At 39.3% G+C, this 26617-nt stretch overlaps 1 protein-coding gene across 1 annotated transcript in view; it reads right to left on the bottom strand.

Moving 5' to 3' along the window:
• Positions 1-776: 776 nt before the first annotated feature.
• The window catches only part of DISC1 (DISC1 scaffold protein), a 218184-nt gene continuing 192343 nt past the window's right edge, over positions 777-26617 (bottom strand). Inside the window, 4 exon segments of the mRNA XM_064509255.1 lie at positions 777-3529; positions 3531-3635; positions 11008-11118; positions 23208-23252. Of these exon segments, the coding sequence (XP_064365325.1) occupies positions 3488-3529; positions 3531-3635; positions 11008-11118; positions 23208-23252 (303 nt within the window). The 3' untranslated portion in view covers positions 777-3487.

Raw genomic sequence — 26617 nt, forward strand, 5'->3', positions numbered from 1 at the left:
TCCAGCAGATGCACAACGCTTTGCTTGATGTGAGCTGCTTCCTTGGTACTCTCACAGTTCTCCAATGTTGTTTCAGAAATATCTGTGCACAAAGCCTAGACACCTCTCTTTGCACTCAAACCCCTTGAGGGCTGGCATTTTACACAGGGAGAACACATGTGACATGCAGGAAAGGGGCTTTCTCTGGTGGGATTCATGTTTTTAGGTGGTAGGAGACCAGGCCACCTGAAAGTGACACAATCCTAGTGAGCAAGAGTGACCTTGGTCCTCAGGGCACCTCACAGCTACCTCCAAAAGGGGTGGAAGAGCCTTGTCATTTCATCATGGCACAGACTGGCAGAGGGTGTGCAAAAACATGACTTTACCTTAAACAGTTACTGTGGGCAGTACATAGTCCTACATACTACCCTTACGCTGACCCTTCTCCACAAGCTAGGGAAGAGCTATTCTCACTTAGGCGAGGAACTGCTGGAGGCAGGCAGGCTTCAGTCACACGGGAAGACTAGCTCAGCTGGGGCTTAAGCACAGGTTTTGCACATCTATATAGCTGACATTTCTCTCCCTTCCACACCAGAGATACCTACCTTTTGCTCCAGTTGCCCAAGCATCTTTTTACACTTTCCAGAAGGCATCACAGAACTTCCCAAACAGAGGAATCACTGCTGTCAAGAGCACACTAAGTCATGCATGTGTTTTCTCCCTTCCTTGCCTGCCTCCATTCCCCCTCCGCATCCCAGCATGGAATTTGTAAACTGTACAGAATGCAAAGACAGCTGTTTAGTTAAAAACATCATATTCTTTATTTGAAAGGGCTTTTACTACCGATTAAAAAAAAACAGCTGAGGTGTTATGTGGTATACCCTCTATTTTTTAAGTGTGCTTTTTATTCTGTCTGAGAAAAAGAATGATTATTGGCTCTAACTTCCCACAGCAAATAGTGAAGTTAATGGAATAATAAATTAAAGTAGTAGTAGTCCACAGCATGTACAAAATAAATGTTAATAGATACAAATATGACATAAATGAGGACAGATTCAGTTTCCCTCCTCTTCAGGAGTTCAGTGTCTTATTAAAGTGGTTGCATAAATTGAGTTTTATTAAAATGCATCGGTATTCTGAAGCTGGGAAACATGAAAGCCACACAGGTTTTTAATTGAACTGGAATGTCTTAAAAAAAATCTTGCTAGTGAGAATGAGGGTGCTATTTGCCTGACCTTATGAGGGTTACTATCCCCACTGCTGAATCCTAAGAGCTGCAAGGAGGAAGACTTCACAATTCAGCTGTGGCAGACCCTGGCTCTAAGAACCTACAGTGACCTCCAACTAGTCATCTTAAAGGCACTAGATAATCAAAGGACAAAACTCCATACACTCCTCAGCACATGGGAAGAGAGAGGCTGTGCAATGTTAGTGCACTGTTCATCTCTTTGAGATGTCCTCACGGTGGGCTTGTAGTCCTATAAACGCTCATTGCTGGAAATGCAGTATCTGGACCCTCTATGATGTTAATGCACAAGCAGCTTCCACTGGTCTGAAGGAAACAGCTGTAAGAGAGATCTATTTTGTCAGTGTTTTCTCTTTTTTGTTTATCTGAACTCATGCCAGTTTCTGTGAGCGCTTTGTGGCTGACAGTCATCCCCAGGCAGCTACGTTATATGAGCCCACCCAGGGTTTTCCAGGCTGGAGCTGGTCCTGTGCATGGGGCTGAAGGTCAGCCTGTCACAGAAAACTAGCAGGCTGCCACCTGCTCTCTGTAGCCTGTGACTAACGCTTTTGCTCATCTGTTTGTGGGAATTTTCAGAAAGTGCCAGATCAGCAGCAGGGAGGTAGGTAGCGAACAGGGATCCGTTCAGCAAAGCCTAGAGAAGGAGACCTGTCAAACAAAGAGGCTGCAGAACAGCAAGAGACCTCCATCTGAGACTGGCAATGCGAACCGAGTACTGCAGTCCGTGCAAGGTAATGATCCAAGACTCTTAACCACAACATGGATGCTGATCCATATATTATACAAAGATAAAAGTCACCCATGTTTTGAATTACAGGGTTGTAATTCCATCCTGAAGACCTGATGACTACAGCAACCACTTGAGCTCTGCTCCCTTTGTCTGACAACCATATACTCCTGGATGCAATTATAACTCTGTTGTATGTCTGTCTCAGCTGCCTGGCACTTATTTTCTCCCTATATACTTAACATTGAGGAAGAAGTTTCAACTAGTATTAAAACACACAAGGAAAACAAAAACAATCTTACAGGACTAGTAGCTCAATGAGCTTCCAAATTTGCAAAAACCTTCACAATGTGGCTGTGAAATGAGTAATTGAAGTAGCAGAAACAGTCATTCTAAACGTGTCAGGCAAAAGCAGTATTTAAAAAGTACAGTAAAGAGTTGCAAGTGATTTGCTTCATTTACTGGCTTAAAACAGATAATTAACCAGAGATATATATATTTTTTAATTCTTCTCTGCAACAAATGGCAGAAGCAGAATTTTGTGTGGTATCAGATATACTCTAGTATCCAAGTAAGAGTAGACTATGAATTCTTAATCATTAACTGTTTTGAACACTGATCTAGATGCAGGTTATTTATAGTAGTTGGTCTCAGTTGAACATTGGTTTTATCTCCTATTAAGAAATACATGTTTAAGTATGTGTATGTATACATACGTGTCTATTCCTTCTGACTTTTATAAAGAAGATCAAAGTAATATAATAGTATTAATAAATTTTACAAAGAGATTTAAATGACATTGTTCAAACAATACTTAAATATAAGGAGCACAAATCACCAACATTATTTTAATTTTTGTGTGCTTTATAACCCCTGTAATATCAAAGCAAGTTTATATTAATATCTAAATGAAAATAGTCAAACTACTGCTGTAGGGGCTGCTGTTAGTTACACCTCCACTGTACTCAATACCACTGAGTAATGAGGGCCAAACTTCTGTTAAAAGGACTTGGTTAGCTTGAATTTCATCCTATTGATTTAATTATTGGCAGGAATGTGAAAATATGTTGAGTGTAAGAAAGCTGTTAAAGCCAAAGAAAGAAAAATACTCATATTCTTACAGCTATTTTTCAAGAAATACTAGATGTACCAGCTTTAATGTTATGTTTTTAAATCAGAGAGAAAAATCCATGAGTAAGGAAGACAAATATTGTTTGAGTCTTCTAGGAGAACATTTCACTGACATTAAAAGCAGCTTTGCAGACTCACTTAAAATGTATCAATTTGTAATCTACACGTCTATAGGAGATGCTCTGCTCTGAAAGCTGTTTCTCAATCTGTGCCAAAACATGTGAGGCTGTGTAGAATACTTCTGATGATAGACCTCCAGGCTCTGTTTCTCCATAATTGATTTAGTTATTAGTTATGCAGGGAGAGAAGAGATCCCTGAGGCTTGGTAAAACAGTGTTCAGTTACTAAAAGCAGCCCTTTACGAATTAATGTCATCCTACCAGCTCTTTCTGCTCATTATTCCTTCAAGTCTTGTTTTCCTGGACACCAGCTGTCACAGAGGAAGTCTCCAGCCTTTTCTTCTCCTGCCTCCCTGCCTGGCTGAAGTTGCACCAGCACGGTCTGGAGCGTCTCCTTCACCACCTGGATCTCCCTTTGCAGAGACTGTGCAGGCTTTATTAAGGAATAAATCTATAGGTGATTGGCAGCCCCTTTTCTCTTTCCAACTTATTAAATAAATTGTTGTTCTGCTGCTCACAACAGATGGCCGTAGCTATCTAATCATAGCTTCAAGTTCTTCCAAACTGTTCGGATTAAATATTAATACATTTCTCACACTTGCTTTCAAAAAAAAAGAAAAAAAACAGGCAAATCAAAGTTCTCAAGTAGCATTATTTAGCACTTAAAAAAGGGGAGGGGATGAGGGATACTGCTTGCATACTGTTCTTGTGGGAAGGAGGGAGATGAAGACATTGTACCATGGAAGCAGTGGCACTAGCTGCTATTTCTCTGCTGGACGGAAAGCACACTTCTCCACTGGAGACTCAGGCCCGGGGGGTTCAGACCCCCAGTGCTCCTAGGTGATAGCAATTGGGCACTGGGAGCAGTCTAAGCCATAAGCAAAGTGACTGTATACTGTGAGAAAGCTAGGAAATGTGTGCTAGGAAAGGGGGGGAGGGGGAGAGTGTCTAAGTAAGTAGCAAAATTAGCTTATAATAGAGAAAGTATTTCTGATCTGCTTACCTCCAGAAGGCTTTAATCTTAGCTGAATTATCAGTGTAATTATAGTAGAGACAACAAAAATATAGCAGCAATATAAGGATACACAGTGAATGCTTTGAACAAAAAGCAAAGAGATTAGCAGTAGCAAGGTCTCACTGTTGTGTGCTAAAAGGACTAAGGCCACTTGGAGAACATCTCAAAATTCAGTAAAAACGCTTCATTTGGTTTAGATAGGAGAGTTTTCCACACTTTATTTGCTGTTGTCTAGTTCAGGTTTCCCACAAGGCACTAGGGAAGAAAATAATGGTGAATAGCTCTGCCTCTTAAGAGGTGCTCACCTGCCCCTCTCATCTCTCCCCAGCTCCAAAATGACAGAGGGAAGGTGGTGGCAGCCAGAACAGGAGAGTTGGACAGTGAGCAGACACCTGCAGATGAAGAAAGGACTAGAGATGCATGGAGGTAGTGGCCACTGTTGAGCCATGCACAAGTTTTTAAGTCACAGCTTTTTGTTCTGATGACTAGACCCTCCTGGGAATAAGCACAGTTTATACTACCAGTACATCAACCTTTCTGCTGATAACTTAATCTTACATCAGTGAGACTATCCATCATTGAATCCACGAGCAAGGACTGCATGTAGCTCAATGAGATAAGCAACTTCAGCTTCTCTTCCCTAGCTTACATGGAAAGCAGAGTGAGCCCGAGCTAAGTCAGAGGCTGCTGAGGCTCTAAAACACCTAAGTCTATGTGAAAAAACCCTTGGACCCACCCACAACCTCACTAAGGCCAATGCTCGCTCCAGTACAGGCAAGGCTAAAGGGAAAGGACCCCAAAAGGCAAACACAAACGGATCAAGGGAGAGAAATAAGTTCGTCTACAGCAGTAAGACATAAATAGGATCCAAAATGCATTTCTTCAAGGGAAATGATACAGGCTGAAGCTGAACCAACTCACTTTCAAAAATACAATACAGAGGAAGGATAACGCATGCGGACAGGCTTTCACCTTTATGAAAAGTTGTTTTACCCAGCCACAATGTCAATGCAATGTCAACAGAAAAAGACACCCTTAGGTCATGCAACTGTAAAAAGTGAGCTGCTGCTTTTGAAAAATGGTGACCAGACAAAGCGATGGGAAAGCTATACAACTCACGTCTATTTCAGGCAGTCACATTTACTCCTCTGAAAAGCCTTTAGGCTGCTTTTAATTCTGTTATCACTTCCTCAAGACTTCATCTTTATGTATTTTACATATATTTACTAAAATCTTTTACTCTTAACACTTTTTACCAGCAGTATTCATTCATACTTCTAACTTCTGGACAGCCCTATTAATCTAAAGGGATTCTGATTACTCATAATCAGTAATACTAGTACACACTAAACTTCTATTCTAGGATCTCAAAGCACTTTACAAGGACACATTAATTATGCCTTGCAGCTTCTCTGAAGTAAGAAACATTACTAGCCTCTGATAAGTGATCCTGGCCTGTCTACCACTCTGCAACTTAATCATGAGGTTCTGTTGAAAACCTAACTAGTAAGAGCAAAATATCCTTCAGTTTATGAATACCATGAAGCCTCTGATATTTAATTACATCTGATGTGCAGTCTGTGACTACATGCTGCTGTTTGTAATATCCCAAATGATTACAAAATTCTTTTTAGGTAGAGAGAAAAAGCAAAATTTAAATGTTTTCCTGACAGTGGGTAAGACACCTTGAAGGAAGGAGGAAAATGAAGGAGACAGGGAAGGCGACTCTTAACTGACAGAAAGATGGAGCAACATAAAAGATATCTGAAGAGTATATATACAAGTTTGAATAACCTCATGAATAATACAACAATCTGCTGTACACTAGTAACTTTCAAACTAGCCTTTATGGCTGAGCAAAATATATGGTATTAAGACTGTGCATGGAATCTCTATCCATATACAGAGGTTATGTCTGGATAAAGAGCTTCACCCATTTTAAAAATGAAAAAAATTTAGCTGACTTGCAATGGACACATGCAAATGTCTCCTTATGCTTAAATTCGCTATCCAGAGCTGCAAATGTTGAGCTAATACTGAAGGCAGGAGCCAAAACAAATTTCAACCAGGAACATTTCCTGGTTGTGTTCAGGTGAAAAACTGGTAAAAATCTCTCTTTTTTTGCATAAGCAGAAAAAAATAAAGTACTCTGAGACAGCTTCATACAAACCCGTATTCTGCAACAATGCTGCAGCTCTAATGTTGGCTTGATTTGAAGCTTTTCACATATCTGATTTTCTCACTCTTTAAAAAGAATATGAAGAAGATCTGCAAGCAGTTCATTGTGGAAGGATGTTTGATCCCACATCATGACAAAGCCTGAGATTTACAAAGGGATAAAAGCAGATCTAATGACTGCAGACTTGCTTAATCTTCAAAAAAAAAGGGGGCTATTGGCTCCTCAATCTATCTTCCCTTCTCTTAGCACAGATGTTCGGGGGAAAAAAAGACACAAGGTAGAAATTGCAAACCAGTTACCTTCCAAAAAGAAAGGTTAGAAACTAAGGGTATATTGTAGAACAAAAGGCTTTGGTAGGACAGCCAAGGGCTACCACAGGGCTGAGGTAAGGACCTACGGGATTTTGAAGAATAACAGCAATTTTGGGCACCTGAGGAGGAAATTAAGATTTGAGCAACATAAATTTTCAGAAAGAGTTTTTTTTACCTGGTTAACTATTCTGCTTCTTTTTAACAGCTGAGTATTACAGTGGTTTGACACAGAAGCTCAGCTAGATGTCCCAGTACACAATTGCATGTGAGCTATAATACCTATGTGCCAAAGGAACAGTGAAGAGGCAAAAGGTTTCAGTTTTCACTTGGAATGACCTAGGTTTGGGCTGTTTAGAAGTGTACTCTTGGGAGCAAAGGAAAGACACTGAGCCGGTGCCTACCTCTTTTAAGTAAGGCCTATCTACGTGGTCTCGGCGTGAGAGCACAAAATGGCCCTTTGGAAGTTTCTCTCTTCCTTCTCCTCGTAAAACGCAAGGGCGCCTGTAGGGATGAAGCTGGATTAAGAATCTTCTCTTCCCCCCCTGCTCCATTGCTGTCTCCTCCCTTCACAGCCACAAACATGTTTCTATAAAGTAACATAATTCCCCTCCTCCCAGCAGAAATCACCTCCCCACCAACTACCCAACCAAACCAATCAACCAAACAAAAACCCACCCACCATTTTGAAAAAGGAATCATTTCAGTCATCTGCATATAACAGCGGCCTCCAAAACATCTGTACCAGCACAAAACGGAAGGCAAAGAAACTGTAGTGCATGTGGGTGGAAATGTGTTGACCTACCTTCTTCATGGCAAGAATGCCAAAGGTGGAACCACATTCTCCTAACAGGACACATGCTCGAGGAGCCCACCCTCCTCTCATCCAAAATAAAGACGAAGAGGGCCCATTGCTGCCTATGGCTCTTGTGGGTTTCCAGAATTTCATACAGGTTCATGCAGGGTGAGATTTCTCAGTGAGGTACAGTCAGGGACTAAACTCTACCCTTCTGATTCTGGTGTAAACCTACACTGCTGGGACTTATATGAGAGCCTGCCCTTATGATAAAGGTGAGGGACCTGCAGTGCCTAGTGAATGTTTAGGCACAAAATTCTGTTTTCAGAATAACTGTTTAAAGGACAAGGAATGGAGATTCTGTATGCATTTAAAATAATAGTCCAGCCAGGTTTTCTTTCAACAAAAGCATTTTCACTAGAAGGAACTATTACACACATTCAAATTGTCTATCAAAATGTAACTGCTAATTAAGAACAAAAATGACTGTGAAATTGCAATACAGGCTCCATTTAATTTTATTGGGAAATCCAGGCCTTTACTGTCAGGAAAGTAACACCTCTCATCAGCTCTGCAGACACTAGCAATGAGTCACCTCTCCTCCTTTGGTTTTTCCACTTGATGATGTGGACTGTTTTCATACACTTGCCAATGATTAACCATAGTTGAATGTTTTGTGGGTTTATTTGGTTACACTACACAGAATTTAGCAAATCTGTCAGGGTGCTACAGATGAGCTTTTTTTCCCTGTTGTTTGATGCTTTTTATACAAAAGTACAGTTTAATGTTTGCTGTGGAAAGCTTCAATATTAAATGAGAATCCCAAGTGGGTCTGTGCAAATACTCAGGGCAAAGAAATATCACTACATTTCCCCTTTGTTCAGGTTGCACTGGCAATTATTACTAGCAGCATGGTTGATTCAAGTGTTCTTTGCCATCAAAATGTAGAATGAAAAACAATGACATCTGGGATTTTTCTTCTAATAAAAACTTAATTATTAATCATATCTATGAGACACACTGAACATTGGCAAAATGGCTTGAGAGCATGAGGAAATCATTCTTCTCAATGGGGCCTTTAAAAGCCTTTTAATAATAAGACAATAGGACTAATTATATCTGTGCAGCATCTTGTCAAATCTTTGACCTAATAACTTGTAATATTTCTACGTGGAAGGTAGTTTTGGGGGGTGAAGGGATGGGAAGGTGAGGAGAATGGACAAAAATAACTAGAGTTTGGAAACTTTATACTGCTTTCATTACCATTTCAGATCTTTAAGCCCTTACTCTCTGAGGGTTCTATAGATTTTTAATGAAGACTGCATAATTGCCTAGCATTTGAGATAAGAAATTATTTCATTTAAAACCAAATAAACTAGTGTGCAAATAATAAACCCAACTATTAATCATCGGTTCTTCTACTGAGGCTAAATCTTTGCACCAATCTCAATTCTGGTTCATGTAATATATGCAAGTTACCAGTGAGCCTAAGTTTATTTCGTAGGCACTGAGCAGTTTCTACTTAGAAAGCAATCTATAGGTCTAGAGCACTGTGGTAGCTGCTTTTTTCATTCCTTTTTGAAGTGTAGCACAGTGATTACATATACCAGATGGTAACTTCTTATGCATATTGATCTGGACTACCTTTGAAATAGCAACTGAATGTTAATGAGTGGTAGCTGAATTGCTGAACTGCTTCTCTATATGTCCCTATTTTTTAGATACGATTTCTTGCTTTGTAACTGATGGTCTTACCACGAGGACCGAGATATCAGTGTTGTATTTTGTATTTAGATAACAGGAGTTAAATTTTACTGATACTTTAAATCAGATCTAGACCAGACAACTGTGGCTTAGAATGATATTAATCTACAATTCTTCTCAAATTTCCAATGATTAGATATTTTTAACTAACTCTTGCAGCTTGAACACCTAGAAGGAAACATGCACGGCATATAGAAAATACAAATACTACTATTTTACATTCTTGTAGTGTAAGCACTTTTTCAGTTTATTGCATCTCAGATGGTAGCCAGTAACTATGATCAGATCTGTCATAGTAACTGCTGGGTCTGAATACGAGCTTAAGACCTCTGCAAAGATGGGAACAGAGCCCATAAATCCAACTCTCAGTGTCCTGCTATCCATTAGAGTCATTGACTAAAGTTCATTTGAGAGCAAACATATGTTAAGCGAGGAAGGAAGTAGATATCCTGCCCATACACAAGACATACATGCATATAGCCTGAAAAGCAGGTTTCCCCTGACAGTGTTTGTGAGCGTAACTGCAGGGGAGCATGTATACCGTAAAGAAAGTTCTCAGGACATTGCAAAGTAGTCTATGCTAAACAAGAAAATAATCTTTCTGTGCAATGAAGTTTATCATTCCTGTAAGTTCCAAGAGATCAGTTCTGAGAATAGAGACTTTGCAATACTTGGTAATAGATGCCCATTTAGATAAAACAAGGTCATATCACCACAAGTTCCATCTACTACCCTTTCTAGTTTTGCCTCAGCCCTCTCTAAACTCTCCCCTGCAAGACTATTTCAATCTCTGTTTCAATGTAGGAGGAATTGAATCCTCCTTAGCACAATGGTCACCCTCAACTCATCTTCTGGCATCTGTAAGGGTGATTTCATAATCTCTCCAAACCTGAATTTCTTTGTCTTTCTCCGTTATCCATTTGCCCAACACATCTTCTCCATGAAAGACTAAGCAACTAAGTACTCTCATCTTCCTCTGTCTCACTGGTTCTTAGGCTTTTTTCCCCTTTCTCAGAAAACCAAAATCTCTTTTGTGATAAATTTTTCTATGGAAGTTAGAAATGAAAAAATATTCTGCACTCCTAAATTTCGAAAAATTTCCACAGAGTAGGCCCAACAAATGCCTTTGTAAAGGTTAAGCAATCTTTAACCAGATGCTGAATGACAGATGAAGCACAGAAAGAGATAAGGATACTTTCTAAGACATCTCATCTGGTAATTTACACTGGAGTGTTGGAAGCAAATTAAATTGCAGAGGATGCCACATGATGCATCTGCTGGCCATTTTTTCAAAAGGAACAAAGGCCAAATTAAATGTGACAATATTCACAGTCGGAGTCAATGATGTATCATTTAATTTAGTTAAATCATGTTGGGAAATGGAGATTTATAGATGCTTGTTTCCACGTACTTTTTGGTGCACTAAGTATTTACTTATATGGGCATTACAAACAAAAGGATAGAACAGTAGAATAAAGGCATTTCAATGCCTAATCTCAATTTACAAGGAACCAACTTCTGTTTAAATCAATTAAAGCTGGATCAGGCCACAGTGAAAATGCACCACAGGAAAACTTGCTCTAACAAAAATGTCTACTTCAGCAAGACAATCGATTCTCTTTCTTAATATATTAAACCTACATTAAAAAATTAGTACTCTATGTGAATCTGAAAGGCAAATATTCCACATATATACATACACACATACATACATATATATATATCAAAAAGGATATGAATAACTCCATCATCAACTTTGCAGACTGAAGTTTGCAGTTGATCTTCCAGATGCACCAATTTCTCACTTATTGCTTCACATTTTTCTCCCAGCTCTGCTGCAAATATGAAGAACTCCTACAGGAAGTTGAAAAAGAAAAGAAAGCATGTTTGCTGCTGATTGCACTTTTATCCATGAAGCTTGCAGCAAATAAAGCAGAAAATAAAATATTGGTAAGGGGACATAATGCTTTGCAGTGCTAAAACATGGCCTGAAACCAAATTCCCGTTGAGGCAACCGAAAGCTGTTACTACATGATGATTTGGTGATTTATATGAAATGGAATGAGCTTGTGGTTGCAGTCTGCTTCCCAGCAGAAAAATGTCATGATGTCACCTTCAGCAAAGGATTAAAGGGGTGTGAAGACTGAACTGTTCTCCCTCTTCCATGTCGTCTCACCATAGCAGGGGAGGGAAATCTCATGCTGCCTAAGCCATTTAGGTTCCCAAAATGTCAAGTTGTTTTTTTGTAGATATGACTCACATCTTTAGGCCCTTTAGACACTTCAAGAAGCATCACTTTTGGCATTTCCTATAAACACAAAATGTATTTACTTTTCTGGGGAGAGATGGGGAATCTGGATAGAATAGTTAGAGATTTTGCTCAGCTAGTCAGAAAATAAAGCATCAGATTCTTAATACAAGACAAAACTCTACAATTTATTACTGTGTTGAGTCAAAACAAGTTTAAATTTTCAAAAATTTTTTTCTTAAAATTCAATTTTTTCTAATCCTCAAATTACAAGGGTAATCTGTATCTTGTACTGACTTCCTCTTTGAGAAATGACTCCCAAAAGCAACTAATCAGAGGGAAAAAGGATCAACCAACTTGTGCAGCACAGAGACAAGCCTTTCCTCTCACCGCAAAGCCTCATAGCTCTACCTACAGTGAAAGTTAGGGGATATCGATATGGAAAAGCTTATAGTGCCAGGATGAAGTTCTTTTGGAGCCATGTTGAAACAACGTGAGTCTTTCACCAGCAAGCCAATTCTGGATTTTCTGTAGACCTACTCATCTATATAGCCAGCTACACATGTGGTCATACACCATGTTCAGAAAATGTTTGCTCCTTTAAACAAGAACTTGGGGTCCTAGACCTGCTCTAAGGCTACTTTGCACTGATCTGTAGCTATAATAGCAAATATCAGTAGTTGTTTGAGAGAAATCCTGTATCTATCAAGCCTTTCAAAGACATGGTGCTAATTCTTGCTGGAATGCTGCCCATTGTGAAACAGTCCAATTTGGGTACACACATTGACTGGACTTCTCCATGCCATCCCTACACTTTCAGTTACACAGTGCGCACGAATCAAGTCAAATGTCAGAAGAGCTCTGCTAGCTGGCACATCCTGTTACAGCACGGAGCCTTGACTTTTCTGCCTTCCTCTCTTCTCCCAGCTTCAGTTATTCAGCAGCTCCCAAGGGTAGGCAACCAGCTGGAGCTCCAATCCTGGACTGCTGAGCTGGAGAGTCTGTGCTACAAATACTCGCAGCTTAGAGACAGGGAAAGACAACATGGGAACCAGCTGGTTGAGTCCCTGGCTCAGTGCATGAGACCTCAGTGGCCATCTCTATAGTCAGTATCAATTATCATAACCTAGAGCACAACTTCAGAGAATTTATGGAAGTAAAGTTGGTCCACTGTTTTGAAACATAAGAACAGGAGAGGAAAAGGTATACATTCTCCCTACTGTGACTAGGGATGTCCTTATCTCAAGACTGGGGGACAGAAGATAAAGAACAAGTCTTCCATCCAGCTGCTAAACTGTTATTCAATGCACCAGCAGGACTTCATGTGCTTTTAGGGGGTGGGATAACTGAGGCAATTCATACTAATAGAAAGCTCTTAGAGAATCGCACTGTGCCACACATGCAGAAACAGGTAACAGTAGTCTAAAAGTACTTAGGTCTCTTACTCTAGAAAGAGAAGAGTCAGTAGATCATTAAAACTTACTGCTCTGAAAGCATATATGAAACGATGACCACCTAGGGAAAGCTCCACCTCTGAACTCCGATTTGTCTATAGAAGTTTATTACTGATAAGAGAATTAGATCTTCACATAATCATCATCTCAAACAAGAAAAATAAGACCAAAAATACTTAGTACTATAGGATAGTCGAGCAGTTAATTTAGTAAGAACATTATTTAATTAATGCACAAATTCTTAACTGTAGATTTGCTTTGACAGACAAAAACTATAGATGAAGTTTTCAAATAAGAGTCTCGCTACAGATTATGTACTTAGGCAAAATGAATTAGTCCTGTACAGATCCTGAAGAACTGCTTTTTTATAGTGACACATAAAAGCAGACTCTAGCTCTTACAACATCAATATATTGAATACCAGTCACTGCTTTTATCAAGAACTATTAGCGTGTTAGATTTTGGATCAGATGTGTGCTGTCAAGAAGGATGACATTCCTAGTGTTGGTTTGAAATAATCAGTTATTATAGAGAGCAACTAAAAAACGTGCATGTTAAAGTACTCTCCTGAATACCTGTGTCATTAACTATATTTAAATATGAAAAGCATTATAAAGATAAACATTACAATAGGGCACCCCTTTCCTTTTTGGGATACTGTTGATGGTATGACAGTTCATCCAGATAATCAGTCATTGAAATAGCACTGTAAGGTTCTGCCATAAGAGAGGATCCATTTCCTCTATTTTAAAATTGCCTTCATGTTTCCTTTCTAGTATATGCAAACACAAGGAGTTTAGGCTATGTCTTCACTGAGCATCTAATCTAAGCAATAAGCCCACTGGCTGGATTTGTCTAGTCCTGTTGTGAACATCCACACCATGGATGGTGGAAAGTCTTTCCCCATTCACTGTGCCCTCATTAATGCTCTGTGTGAACTAGTAAGATGCCCAGAGGCAAATCCTTAGCCCTACAACAAACTGAGGAGTCTACAGTCCTTTTCCAAGGAACTGTGGGAGACCTTGTCCATCCTTCTACAAATCCAGGGAAAACTGTGGAAAGACACTGTAGAGAGGGCAAACAGACTGCTAATTATTCCTGTGACCCAGCTTTTATTTCTTCTAAAAGCTATGCTCTGCTTTTACTCTGTTAACATGCACATGCACAAAAAATAAAACCTCTCCAGAAGGCCTGAAACAATAATGCAGAAGTGAGATTTGTGCCTTTCATCATTAGCATGCCAATAACAACATTTTGAATATCAGTAAAACATACAAGGAAAGTAAATACCCTGGCAGAAAAGATTACACAATCTTTTTGGCACGATTATTCCCCTTGGTGAAGGTTTTAACGTCCTATCAGGACTAGAGTGCAACATAGCGGGTTCCTCTTTTTCAGAACAGGATTCTATACATCACCTTAGAAAAAGCTTCTGTTTTTCCACACTTGACAGTCTTGTCACAGCACCCTTCCAGACTTCAGCCTCTTTCCTAAACTTACAACAGACTCTCCACTAACATCCAGAGTTTTTCCCGTTTACAAGAACAAACTCCCTCCCTGCATATGCACATCCCATTTTAACAGCAATTCTCTTGTCTTGCTCCACCTGAATACTACATATCCTTTTCTCTTGATTGTCATTCCTTGGGCTTCCACTGTTCAGTGATCTGGAACCATCCACTGTCTTACAGGATTTCCAATATTTTCCATTTTATCCTAGGCTCAGCTTAAGACTTCCGACCCCTCCAGCCATTTCAATGGCAGAACTTTTCATTCATTTTTCCCACTAGGTTGGCAGTTCAAGCACTAAGTAAGCCTAATGGTATCATCCCCCTAACCCAACTGAACCTGGAAGCAGCTAGATAGATGATTGGTATGAGAAGGAAACTGTCAGCTGCTGCAAATACATGCAAACCACAACACAAGTTTTGGATAAAGTGTCAGTCCTGCAAAAGCCATTGCAATGAGCTGATCATACACCTCACTCTGCTAGCTAGAACAGCAGAGCTGCACAAACAGCACACACTTAAGAAACAACACCATGCTCCATCGATTCAGCAAACCTGCTGAGCTGCTGCTGTTGTGTCAAATTTAGGACATAGTTAAGCATGCACCTCAAATAGCAAGCTACCGACCAGCTGGGACCATCACTGGTTATGGCAAGTCAACCCTGTGACACGAGATAACCTTTTCAGTGCTACTTCAGGACAGAGAAATACGCGCAGAGCTAGAGCAGTACCACCTAGGAAAAGAATCTGCGAGCACTGCCTCTCCTGACCTGGGAATGTATTCAGAAATGATTAATCAAAGTGCCTAATTTGCTTGACAATGACCATAGGTTTTCCCATGAGTCCAAACCATGCAAAACTTAATATTGTACATGCTTTTGCAGTGACTACAAAAATATCCACGTTTTAATGTCTCTTTGCAGGGTATTATCAAGACCTTGTGACATGTGCACCTTTTATGGTAAGTCTCCTCTCAGGGACATGAAGTAAGTAGGTGAATATTACAGCAAGATCAGAACATACAATATATAATCATAAGTGAGAAATGGTTAAGTCATGTGATGAGTGCACTCAGCATTTGCATGTTCCCTTCGGATTCTGGACAAGTCACAGTCTCCTCCTTTGCTTCAGTTTTCCCCTCTTGAGCTAGGGATAATAAATTCTTCCTTTCTCTACATCTATTCCTCAGGAAAAGGTCTAGTTCTTTGTATGCAGACATGTATTGTCAAACACAATGTAGATCTTGGATAAAGCTTGTCAATGCACCATCATAAAATCATTTTTTGGTGACAAAGCTTAAAATTTGGCCATTCAAAAACAGTATAGGAATGGTGATCTACCTTCCTTTCCCTTGGCTTTGCCAAACTTGTTTCTCACTGGTTAGTGGCTTGCTGCAGACTATCAACGTGACACTGCTTGCAACATAAAAAAGCAAGCAAGCCTTTCCAAATAAATGGTTAGGTTTTTTTTTTTCAAGCAAACAAAGTGCGGAAGTTCCAAGATATATTTCACTTGTGTTTCTGGACGTGAGCTTGAAAGGAGTCCCAATCATCTGTAGCAGAAGCTTGTAGAAATTCTCTATTTGTTAACCTCTACAATTAATTCTTCAGTTCAGATTCTCCAGGTGCAGGGTTTGGAGGTTTCCCCTCCAGAAATAAAATATTTAAAAGACAAAAAAGGCCCCTTTGGACTTAGCCCCTCACTGAACTTCAGATGGGTTGGAAAAGCCTGAGAGCAAGAGGTAGCATTTAGATATGCTGGTGGTAAAAGAGACACCAAGTTGCGAGTGGCCTAATTCTAAGGTGCACAGATTCTGAAAACCCCAGATAAAATACAACTACAGCCCTGAAATTCACAGTAGCAGTGCAGCTGGATGACTGCCCTCAACAGTGTATGGCTACCTAATGATCTCATGTTTCACTTTTTTTTTTCCTTTTTAAATAAAATTTTACAGCCAAGTAAAGAAAGGGTCCAACTTAAAACAAAACAAAACAAAACAAACAAGACCTGGGACTTCAGACGAATGCTTGCTTTGTGGCAAAGGCATCTCGTGGTGCTTTGTATCAGTAATAACCTACATTTTGGTGTCCTAGGCATAGGTTCCACCGTGCTGCAGTTTCAGACAAGGACTTTACTGGTGGATTGGTCTTGAATTAAAAGTGCTTAGAAATAAGATTCTATAATTATTACTCATGGGCATCAATTCCATTGTCAATTGAGTATTTAGATTCTCACTTAAAACAAAATGTCCCTTCTACCATACATACAAAAAATATATAGAGTGCATTCTTCCCAAAGTATCACATTTTGAGCACATAATGGAATGTAACAGGAAAAAAAAGTTATAGAAATCCTATTTATTTTGGAAATTAAGATAAAGGAAAAATGAGTCTTAAGAAAAACTTTGCCCAATACAGATCTTTTACAACAATATAGAGAGGAAGGGAGATCTAAAGGAGTCTTCAAAAATCTGATCAAACTTGTCTGGGTCGTCAAACACTTGAAACTCATTTAATCATAACTGTATGGCTATAGCTGCACTGCAGAGTAACTAGACTATCTCTGTAAGGATTGGGGTTATATTCTATTAATCTTAAATACCTAATATGTATTCAGAAGCTTAATTCCTCATTAATACAATATTAATACTGTATGGATAAATTATCTTTGCATCTGCATGACACAGAGCTGCCTTTCTCATTTAAATGAAAAGTCCCTCCATAGTTTAGACAAGCGGTGCCTCTCAGGAACATACTCACATGTGTCATGTGAAAAATACAAGAGGGTCATCATACAGATTATGATTTTAAAGGAAGCATATTTATGCCTTTATGGATCAGAAAGATGGGCTGGTGCAGACAGCTCTAACTTTAGTTTAATATCAGGAACAGCTATATATGAGATTGCAAAAACATACACTGCTTTCAAAAGCATACAGGAAAATTCTGAATATTCAATGAATATACAGCTCCCGCCCCCAGCCCCAGCCCCCTTTCAAAAAACTAAGACAGCCCAGAGAAGTAGATAGGAAAAATTCCCCCTGATGTCTTTCATGCCTATTAACATTACTGGTAACATTTTTATTTGACATTTGTGTATGTAGGCAGAGAAAGCACTGGAAGTGACACACAGACTATTCAGAACAGCTCCTGGTTGGAAATTGGCATTTACACTGCACAACAAGAAGAAAACGGACTCTGCCTCCAGCTCAAAATATTAATAAAATACAACTCATACCATCTTGCAGGTTATGTCAGTGCTGCAAGCAACTTTAACTCTTATGGCAACTTAAGACTTGTTTGGTTATTTCTGCACTAACACCACTTTTAGGAAGCAGCTAGGAGAGACTGAAGTAGTCAGGAGAGCGCTGAGATGCAATATTGCTTTATTGATTTTTGTGTGAACAGGGGATGTAGCTGGCTGGGACTTTTTTTAAAAAAAAATCCTTAAGCAAGTGAAAAGAGATAAAAATAGATGTGATTTGTTATTTTTTAAGCTGGTAACTGAAGAAATTCCTCTGCCTTTTCATACAGAGTAGAAATTCTCATTCTCTCTGAGAGATGCAAGATTCTGATGTGAGAAACATGGAGAGCAGATGATGTGCCAGCTGCCGCACAGCAACAGCACAGCGAAACCAGAGGGGAGGGAAGGGTTTCCACTTTAGTCTTCTGCATTTCATTTTACTCTTTTATAAGTCATTTTAGTCACCTATGAGTGACAGCTCCACTGCAGCACTACTTACGGAAAGTGTTTGATCACTTTTTCCAGTGCAAACACCTTGCGTGCCCTCTTGAATCTAGTTCAGCAATTTTACAAAGAAGAATTAGTATTCTAGTAGCTAGATTAATCTAACTCGATTAGGGATAGTGTTCGGTCATTGTGCTGAGGAGCAGAATTCCCAGATACATCCTTAAAATTTGTTCTCCATACACAAGAACTTTGTAAAAATAAGTTGCCCTACTTCGAACCAGTGACATCATAACCCCAACAAAATGTGCAAAATTAAAGCCATAGAAGACCATCTGCAGAACATCAGAGAGAGATTTTTTCATCTGCACTAAATCCTCCTGCTCCTATAAGAATTAAAATCATTCTAAACAATATAAATAACAGCTACAAAAATTGCCCTTGCAGACAGATACTTCACAAGCACAAGGCCTAGAACAGTGACATGCCATTTGCAGAAGTGCTGAACGCAAACAGACCCCCACCCCTCACACAAGTGAATGGAAATTGTGAGTACCTGAAACTCCAGAAAGTCCAGCCAGGGTATCTTTTAAATCTTTTCTAGAAACAAAGTGCAAACATCCAAATGCTTCTCCTGCTTGAGCAGATGCTTAAGTCACACGCAGGCTGTTTTCACATGCCCTCAGTTAATGACCTACATAGCCACAAAGTGTCCAAAGTACACATGAAGAAAACATTTCTCTGTGCCCTGTGTGTCCCATGCCTAAAATCCCTATGCTGTGTGCAGTCATGGGCAGCTGAGGTGGATGAGGAGGGAAAAATGGCAACTGAAAACAGGCCTGGCATCTTATTCTCCAAAAAGTGTATTATTCATGACCACCACCATCCAGGCATGGCAAGACAGACCAGAAAGCAACCAGGGATCACCAAAGTCCCCTCTGTGACTTGCAATGAGATCAAACACTGCCCTCGACTGATGTCTGCCTACACAGCTCTGAAAAGGCTGTTGGCAGGGTAGCCTGTTCCAGGGCTAACCTGTCCTTGCAGGGAGTAAGCTTTCCTAATTCAAACTGCCCTTGCTGCCAAGAAAGCTGATTACGTTTCATTTTACCCTTACACAGCACACAATGATAACTGATCACTGCTCTCTTAATCGCTACTGATTGAAGACTTGTGATTGAGGACTTTGACTTTCAATCAGACCAAGATTCCTAAACCTTTGATTTCTACTTCCTCTCCTCCTTCACTAGGTCCCCATCTTCCACAGAGCGAGGTGCCTACACGAGAGCAGTACTCCTCTGGAGGCTCTGACATTCTCAGCTAAGCACAGTAACTACCTGTCTTACATTTGACATTCCCATTAATAAGGCTGTAAATGACATTTGCCCTTTTTTGCAACAGGATGAAGGTAATGAATCCCACTCTATTTGTAGCCCACTATAACCCTAGATTCTGCTTTTACAGTATTGTCATCTTAGCTTGCTATTCACCATCTGTATACATAAAACTGTTTTTTTTTTTCTCTAATGTAATTTGCACCTGTCTTTTAATGTATCACATCTTATTGATTTCAGGCTATTCTTTCAATCTACCAAGATCATTTGGAATTCTAATCCTAATTGAAATTATGTTGACTGGCACATATTCTCCTAGTTTATTCCCTTTTTAAAGGCAAATACCAAATCTGCCCTTTACCGATCCCCTGAGACTTCAACCTCCCTCTCGGAGTTCTCAAACAAGCTTGTTAATGGCTTGGAGATTGTTTTTCTTGGCTCTTATGCACTCTAGAATAAATTTCATCAGTCTATCCTGACTTCAGTGCATCTCACTTACCCTAGGATTCTTTGCCATGTTCTTCTCTTGCCACCTTGTAGTGAATATTAACAGCGTTTTATGTATGGACACAGTTTGTTATTATTTCAAAAGACCAAAGCAAAAAAAATACAGAAAAGAAGTATTTTGCACTGTGCTCCCATTTCATTATTTTCTCATTGACGCTCCTTGTTAGAAGACATACGAATGCTTTCTTTCACCTATCCCTTATGTTCAGCTTATCTGTGAACCCACCTGCTGGTTTGCATGTCTTTTGCTTACTGTATCTTAGTGTGCACTGTGGTCCTTCTGCTTTCATTCTTACACTGTGTGCTACTCTTTCAGGCTCACCTTTGGCAACATGTTTTTTTTTCTTTCCTTTTAAAAATTCTTTTGTCCATTAAAGAATCGCTGACACAGATACGTATTTTGTTACTGTGCTTGCTCTTTTCTGAGCCAAAAGAAGATAGTGCTGTACCTTAAACATGATTTCTTCTGGAGGGTGCCAAACATCATCTGCTACTTCCTTCCCCTACAGAGTTCCTCCCGCTATCTTCCTTTTCTCAAAAGCAGGATCAAGATTGTTTCCTGATTACTTTTGCCCTTATCACTTTCCACTTACAGATTGCTAGCTTGTTCTATCAGCCTGCTTATGTGTATCTAGGAGAATGCAGTGCTACAACACGCTCCTCAGCATCTCACATGCAACAATTGAGGCTTAAAGCTTTCCAGATAGCTCTTTGCAACTGTGAGTGACCTCCTCCCCACCGTCACACACTTTTCCCACATTCCCTTTGCTTACACGGATCCCCTTCCCTCTTCTGCACGGATACAACACCACATGGGAGTGTTAAATGACTCATCAAAATCACAGCCTGATGTTGGCAATCCTTCCCCTCATGTATGTTGCATTACAGTTATTGAGGAGTTTCCTTGGATCTATGAAGGAAGGGAGCCTTCCCTTACCTTGCAGCACTCGGGCATCCTGCTGTGCTGTGTGACAGCAGTCTTCCCCTTCTCATCTCTAGTAGACTGAAGATATTCCCTGAGTGCAGACTTCCTAAAATCAGTGTGGACTGCTGCATTGGCTCATTTAATTACACTGGGATAATTCCAGTTCCTGCTGTGGGAGGTTGATGTTATTTATTGACTTGCAAATAAAAATTCACAGTGGGTCCAGACTTGGAAAAGAAACAAAAGCATCAAATTGTTTGCTAGTGTCCAGTTCCTGATGTGCCCTGGAGTCAGCATGGCTGGGTATCATTTACAGGTGGTTCGTAGCATTGTTCATTCCTCTCTCTGGTCCTGAGTCACCCAGCTGCAGCCATCTGGAATGACTAACAGGGTGCTCTCCCGCAGGCAACAGGGAGACTGACAAGAGTGGATTAAGGGACCAGAGCATCAAAGGAACATTCAAGCAAAACCTTGCCATGCTACAGGATGCTGACAGTTTCCTGGAGCTTTTATAGAACTGTCTACAAGTCAGCATCAGTCTAGCTGTGGTAGTGTCATAGAGCTTGGCTTTCTAGCTAGTTTCCATTTCCCTTATTACATTGGCTCTCTCCATTCTCTTTATGCATTTGTTTTCTTGAAACTCCAGAAGGGCAAAGTTCAGTTTCACAGGCAGTGAGAACTCTAGAGATTAAGCTGTTAATGCCCTCAGTGTGGAAGCAGACTTCCGTAACTATCATACCCCTCTGCTTGTCTGCTCTGCTGGGCTTTGGCACCTTCATGAGCTCAGCACTCACATACTCTGGATGTATCCCCTGTTAAGCAAAGGAACAACTTCTTCAGCCAAGAGCTGGGCTCTACCATAGCTTTCAGTGCAGGTCACTGCTACACACAAGCCTGCAGTAGCTCTCTCATTTGCTTTGGTCCAGACCTTGTGAAATTTTTAGTTTCCAGCAGATTCTGCTGTCTTGGCAGCTATCTGTGGTCAGGGGCTTGACACTACCAACACACTCTCACTGTTTTCTCTTTCTGGCAGTAGGGCTTTTTCCTGTCTTTATCATGTGGGACTACCTACTCCTAGACCATGTCATCCTTGGGCACAATCAACTGCACAGTTCTGCTTTAATTCACAGCCAAGTCCATTGGCAAGAAAGGCCATTTGCATTTTCTGGTGACGTTTTTTTGCAAAGTTCACCTTCACTCTCAGGGCTTCCTGTTTTTATTTATGCTGAATTCCTGCACAGCTAAGCGTTCCATCCTAGGCAAGCGCTCATGTCACAGTCTACTGGGGTAGAAGGTCAACAGTCTGAGTTTGGTCTTGTGGTAGATTATCTTTCCTGGAGTGTTCCAGCTGCTCCACAACCTCTGAATTCATTGGTGGGAATCCAAAGAAACACCTCATCCAAATAGCTATCCCAAATTGCAGCACAGTTTTTTTTGTTTTTGTTTTTTTAATTTGCTTGGCTGAGCACTTGTCACTTGTACTTAACAGGCTGCACATATGCTATTATGGGAGGTGAACTGGAGGTTACTTACCCATGTAATTAATTTGCTTGCTGGACACAATGCACTGATCCTAAATTTTCTTAATGCGTAAGTTGCAGCCCAAGGCATACTGATGTAAGAATGGACCATAGTGAATCAGTACAACTCCTTGGTCTGGTACCAATGTACTTACATATATATTACCTAAACTCTCAGTTTGTATGTAGGCAGGAACAACCAGATGTCTCTCATCACTTATTTCATAGGCAACACATCTCAAACTACTCAGTTATCCTAGACTTTGGTCAAAACTTTTTATTTACAAAATTATTGTAAAATGGCAAACATTCAGTATTTTTATTCAGACGAAATTCCTACTGAAATATATTCTTCTGCTGTATGCTTTTATACTTCTCAAAATAAATAAATTCAATGGGATTCAGAAAGGTATTTTTACTGGTATACATGGACACAAGTAAAGCACCATTATGGTGCTACACTGAGGTTGGCTAACTATTACTGGTCCTACATTTCCCAGACATATCATCCTTTTGTTGATTTAGAAGCACTAGCACAGGATTTAACTATAAATTCTCTGAAATCAAAAGCAATTTTGTCATTATCCTCAATGGAAAAGGAGTGGCCCCATAGTTGTGCCTTTTTGTAGCTTTTCTAAATCTTGCACACTAACAGTTTTGCTCTCAATTTTTACCCAAGAGTAATACTACAGAAACAAGTGTCATTAGTTCTAATTCAACTCCAGAAAAGTTTCTACAATACCACCTACAAAACACTTACCTCAGATAAATGACCTTCTGCTCCAAATGAAATATCTTCCAAAACCTGTTAGAGATATGTTATTAAGTATATGGTAGATAAATGTTGTATAAAATTCAGATTTCAATGGACCTTATAAAATCAGTATAGCATATTAAAAAGTTATATAAGCTGAGCAATTACATCATTTTGCTGCACAATGCAACAACATTTCAATTGCCTTTATAATGGAGCAGTGGCAGCCACACAATATTTAAAGCTAAAATTGAAAGCATTTTATTACAAGTTTGACTTTTCGTTTCCTTGTTAAAACCCACAAGGAATAATCTCTCTAAAACTGAAAGACCTACTATGCATTGAGAAAAATTTTTCTACCAGGCTCTTTATGATCTGTATACTGTCCAACAGTCTACAGAAATTTTTTGGCACAAATCCTGCAAGTGATTTTGGGCAGGACAAGTGAAGGACCCCACCGATGTTTTGTACAGGTAACATGCTAACAACAGTCAGATCCTCTCTCAAAACTTGCCTCAGCTGTAAAGCATTTAAGAAATTAGCCAACATTTCACTGATTGGCTGAGAAGCAACCAAAGAAAATCGATGTTAACGTTAGTGGAAAATCATTAGTATTCACCACACTTATAACAATACAGATAATCTTTAAATAAACTTAGATAGGGATATTGCCTTGATAAGGCAATACTTTGTATCATAAGTATGTGTATATATAAAGTGTAAAATCATTATTCTGTCCTAAGATCATTATTACTGAATATTTCAGTAATCCACCAGAAAAGAGTAGATTTCTTTTTTCTTTCTTGGTTAGATTTCTTTTACCTGTAATATTCAATGCATGCTAAGGATTAAATTTACTGAGATCCTAAGATCTCTACGTAAAGATTTAGCATGTTTACCAATAGATGCAGCTAAGGGGCTTCTTAAGGCACGCCAGTAAGTGTGGCTGTACGACAGTGATCTGACCGTTGTATACAAGCCAGCTGCCTGTTGTCACAGGAACCCTTTGCCGCTTGCATTAAGAATACAGAAAACATTCAAACGCTGACTTTCAGTGATGCTTAATGTTGACATTTAAAATGAAGATTAAATTTAAAGTTTCCAAATTATTTTTGAAGCTCTACGAATACAACATTTAATTAAATCTCAAATGGAAGCACAGTTTATTTAGCTTCCTAAAGGCTTTGTCCTTCACACAATGCACATTTGCCTGCTGGATCACAATCTATTTCAATGCACAGTAATAAGTTACAGCCTGCTGACAGAGGCTTTCTTGGTGCCCGCTATCTCTAAATTCTGAAAAAAGTTGTGTCATAGGCTGTGATAACTTCTTTTTAATGACACACATCATATTAAAAAATTATTACTGTTATTCTTTTTCATGATCGTCCTCTTCAAAATCACTTAGAACACTTAAGATCTTTAATACAGTGAATCAAATGAATGCTTTGCAATTATAGAACACCGTTCCAACACCAAAGTGCTTTACAAAAGACTCCCAAACATCTTCCCCAGCTGGTAAAACTGAAGTATGCAGAGGTAAGGAAAAGACAGCAGCCCTTATTCTAACCCCTTCTCTCTGCTTCAGTTATGCGGAAGGAATGAGGAACAATCTACAAAGACTTCTGATGTGACAACTACCAAAAATGCTGACTTACAAAAGGTTACACTAGTGAATTTTCTTTTTTACCTTGTAACTTTAATCACCTCAATTTTCTTGAAATCTAGTAGGTGTTTCTTTCCTTCATAGGGATTAAGAGGGAACACTGCACAGCATGCCAGATAGCAGCAGGAGGAGAAAAAAGGACAGGTCAGAAACTCAAGCTGCAGGTGCACACATACTCATGTTCATTTTGCTACTTGGTGTTAGGGAGGTCCCAGCACACACACATCTCCATATTTATTAGTTATCATTGTTGCTCTTGGTGTTATAAAAAGGTTTTGCTTACACATACATTATCAACAAGCAAAGAATAAAGCAAGATTCCATAAGAAGTAGTGGAACAAGCAGGCGTTAATATCTGAAGAGAGATGAAATGTTACTATATATTTTAGAAATCACCCAGATACATACCTAACTGTAATAATGATCATAACTTCCATCTCACTGACATGTAGCCTGGACAAATTAATTTGGGGTCAATTTACAACCACAGAACATTTCTGGGACAAAAACTAGAACCTATCTTGAATTTCTCAGAGACTAGGGAGAAAGTCAAGCCCATTTAGCTAGCAAAGGACAAACTAGAACTGCACCCATGGGGCACCTTAATTTCAACAAGATAGCCATCACCTAGAAAGTTGAAGCATATATGAAAACCCCAGAATCTCTTACCTACATTAAACCACAAGCAGACTATGACGTGATTAAGGCTAGTAATACTATCTATAACAGTGCTTCAGCATTTTTTTAGATACTAATAAGTTATATGTCATCAAGAAGGGTATAGTTTAATTTTTAAATAATTCTGGTTGTTTCAGGATGATTTTTGCTGGCCTCATTTCATTTAGTTTTGACCAAAAAATTAGCAAGGATGATTCAGCAAGCTGAGCTGCCAAAGTATGCAACTGTCTTCCCACTTTAGATTTTACAAAGGAAACCCAATTTATGGGATTGTTCTGGGATGTCAGTCTACAGCATAAACAAACTGCAAAACAAAGAAAAATCTGTACTATTTTAGGAACTATAGTTATGAAGACTATAAAGTAACTGTTGACAGTTAATAAACCTGTACTCACATATGACAGGAAAATATCTGAACTTTCAAATAATTTATACCTGACATATTTCATGTCTGAGAGTACATTTTATGATCCAGTGAAGATATTTAATTACAACAAAAAACTTAGCTCTTTTGCAAAGTAGTATCTGAGGATCTAAGGATTCTTTCCATTACTCTATTCTGCTTTCTTTTATTCTTCTGTTGTTTCTTAATTTGTTTGTTTTCTAATGAAACCAGGATGGTAAAAGATATGCATGGGAAACTGTATTCATAATATACATCAACAAAACCAATATCCTGTCCACAATAATACTTTGCCAGATATAACGAGATAAATAACTGGAACACTTTATTTCACCATAAAGTAAATCAACTACCTGGCAATGAAAAGCACCTTGAAATCAAGGACATATGTGCACATGTGCTATTATTACCCTCTGCTATTTTGTTTGAAGCTAGTAATTCGATATTCTGTAGATACCGAGGGTGCCACTCTTTCCTCTTCTGCTGCAATGACTAACACCTCTCTCTTGAAATTCCATCATCTAGAACACAGGTAACACAGTCGAAGGGTATGGTCACTCTAGAAACGTGGTAAACATCAAGATATTCCTCTCGCAAGGACACTATAATCTTGTTAAATAATACCAAACCAAGAATTTTGACAAATGTGAGTTCTTCCATTTGGTATGC

Source organism: Dromaius novaehollandiae, chromosome 3 (assembly GCF_036370855.1).
Source record: "Dromaius novaehollandiae isolate bDroNov1 chromosome 3, bDroNov1.hap1, whole genome shotgun sequence".
NCBI lineage: Eukaryota > Metazoa > Chordata > Aves > Casuariiformes > Dromaiidae > Dromaius > Dromaius novaehollandiae.